The sequence below is a fragment of the Neopelma chrysocephalum genome, unplaced genomic scaffold (genome assembly GCF_003984885.1).
Source record: "Neopelma chrysocephalum unplaced genomic scaffold, ASM398488v2 Primary Assembly neopelma1_94616, whole genome shotgun sequence".
In the NCBI taxonomy this organism is placed as follows: domain Eukaryota; kingdom Metazoa; phylum Chordata; class Aves; order Passeriformes; family Pipridae; genus Neopelma; species Neopelma chrysocephalum.
The window spans coordinates 1-2,685 of record NW_020923322.1 but is presented as its reverse complement, the minus strand read 5'-3'; the positions used below and the strand labels follow the sequence as shown (position 1 = coordinate 2,685).

General features: G+C 63.1%; 1 protein-coding gene across 1 annotated transcript in view; it reads right to left on the bottom strand.

Moving 5' to 3' along the window:
* The window catches only part of LOC113980550 (retinal guanylyl cyclase 1-like), a gene marked incomplete at both ends in the record, with an annotated part of 4,733 nt that extends 2,114 nt beyond the window's left edge, over window positions 1-2,619 (bottom strand). The window contains 2 exons of the mRNA XM_027707780.1: window positions 1,081-1,257; window positions 2,539-2,619. Coding sequence (XP_027563581.1) covers window positions 1,081-1,257; window positions 2,539-2,619 — 258 coding nt within the window. The remainder of the gene's footprint in view (window positions 1-1,080; window positions 1,258-2,538) is intronic.
* Window positions 2,620-2,685: the final 66 nt, after the last annotated feature.

The following is a 2,685-nucleotide window of genomic DNA, read 5'->3' as shown; positions in this document are numbered from 1 at the left end:
CAACGATCAATGGTGGGGTCAACAATGGCATGGCCAACAACTCCATGGTCAACAATGGCATGGTGAACAATGACATGGTCAACAATGGCATGGACAACATCTCCACGGTCAACAACTCCATGGCCAACAACTCCATGGCCAACAATGTCATGGCCACCAAACAACTCCATGGTCAACATCTCCATGGCCAACAATGCCATGGCCAACAACGTCATGGCCACCCCCTTGGCCACCACTGCCAAGGCCACTCCAATGGCCACCAGGCCACCAAGGCCACCCCATGGCCACCCCCACCACTAAGACCACCACCATGGCCACCAAGGTCACCCCCACGGCCACCAGGCCACCGAGGTCACCCCCAAGGCCACCAAGGCCACCCCATAACCACCAGACCACCAAGGTCACCCTCATGGCCACCGAGGCCACCCCCACGGTCACCAGCACCAACAAGGCCACCTCCATGGCTACCAGGCCACTGAGGCCACTCCCATGGCCACCAGGCCACCAAGGCCACCCCTATGGCCACCAGACTACCCCTACAGCCACCTCCACGGCCACCAGGTCACCGTGGTCACCCCCATGGCCACCAGGCCACCCCTATGGCCACCATGGCAATCCCAAGGCCACCCCATGGCCACTGGGCCACCAAGGCCACCCCTGCGGCCACCGAGGTCACCAAGGCCACCTCCACGACCAGCAGCACCACCAAGGTCACCCCATGGCTCCCAGGCCACCCCATGGCCACCAAGGCCACCCCAATGGCCACCAGGCCACCAAAGTCACCCCCACAGCCACCAGGTCACCGAAGCCACCCCCACGGCCACCGAGACACCGAGACCACCTCCATGGCCACCGAGGCCACTCCCACGGCCACTAGGCCACCAAGGCCACCTCTATGGCCACCAGGCCACCTCCATGGCCACCCCCACCACTAAGACCACCCCCATGACCCCCAGGCCACCATGGCCACCTCTATGGCCACCAGGCCACCTCCACAGCCACCAGGCCACCGTGGCCACCCCCGCGGCCACCAGGCCACCATGGCCACCCCCATGACCACCGCGGCCACCCCGTGGGCACCTTGATGAGGTCGATGAGGAGGGAGGACTTGAACATCCAGTCGAGCTTCATGTCCTCGTTGCGCAGCAGGTCCTCGAGGCTGCCCCGCGAGCAGTGCTCCGACACCACCGCGAAGATGCCGCAGTCGTGGAAGAAGCCCAGGAACAGGTTCACGTTCTCGTGCCGCAGGTCCCGCAGCTGCCGGGGGAGGGAGGGGACATGTGGGATGGGGTGGGGGACACACGTGGGATGGGGAGGGGTCACCTTGTCCCTTGTGACCTCCCTCGATGGCCCTGTGACCCCACGATGACCCCATGACACTGTGGTGTCCCCATGACCCAACAACGTCCTCCATGGTCCAATCTTGTCCCTCATGACCCCAACCATGTCCCCACGACCCCCCAAATGTCCCCATGACCCGACAACGACTTAACAATGTCTCTATGACCCAACCTTGTCCCTTGTGACCCCCAAATGTCCCAACAATGACCCCTCAATGTCCCCATGACCCGACAATGACCCCCCAAATGTCCCCATGACCCCCCAATGTCCTCCATGACCCCTCAGTGTCCCCATGACCCAACAATGACCCCTTGGTGTCCCCACGACCCCCCAATGTCCCCATGACCCCCCAGTGTCCCCATGACCCGACAATGACCCCTCAATGTCCCCATGACCCAACAATGTCCCCCCAATGTCCCCATGACCCAACGATGTCCTCCATGGTCCAACCTTGTCCCTCATGACCCCAAAGATGTCCCCATGACCCAACAATGACCCCTTGGTGTCCCCACAACCCCCCAATGTCCCCATGACCCCCCTCAATGTCCCCATGACCCCAAAGATGTCCCCATGACCCAACAATGACCCCCCGATGTCCCCATGACCCCCCAATGTCCCCATGACCTCCCAGTGTCCCCATGACCTCCCAGTGTCCCCACAACCCCCCAATGTCCCCATTGACCCAACAATGACGCCCCAATGTCCCCATGACCCAACAACATCCTCCATGGTCCAACCTTGTCCCTTGTGATCCCAACGATGTCCCCATGACCCAACAATGACCCCCCCCAATGTCCCCATGATCCAACAATGTCCCCATGACCCCCCAATGTCCTCCATGACCCCCCAATGTCCCCATGACCCCCCAGTGTCCTCAATGACCCCCCTGGTGTCCTCCATGACCCCGTGACCTCCCCACGACCCCCCTGATGTCCCCATGACCCCCCAATGTCCCCATGACCCAACAATGATCCCCCGATGTCCCCACGACCCCCCAATGTCCCCATGACCCCCTGGTGACCCCACGACCCCGTGACACCCCACGTGACCCCCCCTGGTGTCCCCATGACCCCCCTGGTGTCCCCACAAGCCCCTTGATGTCCCCGTGACCCCCCAATGTCCCCACGACCCCCCCGGTGTCCCCATGACCCCTCAATGTCCTCCATGACCCCCCTGATGTCCCCGTGACCCCCTGACCTTGCAGAAGGTGACCTTGGTGGCCTGTTTGACCTCGGTGTGCTGGTCCCCGGGGAACTTCTTCAGCCACACCCAGTCACCCTGGGGGGGGGGGGGCAAGGGGGGGGGGGGGGGAGGGGTGAGACCCCAACCCCCTCCCCTCCCCCC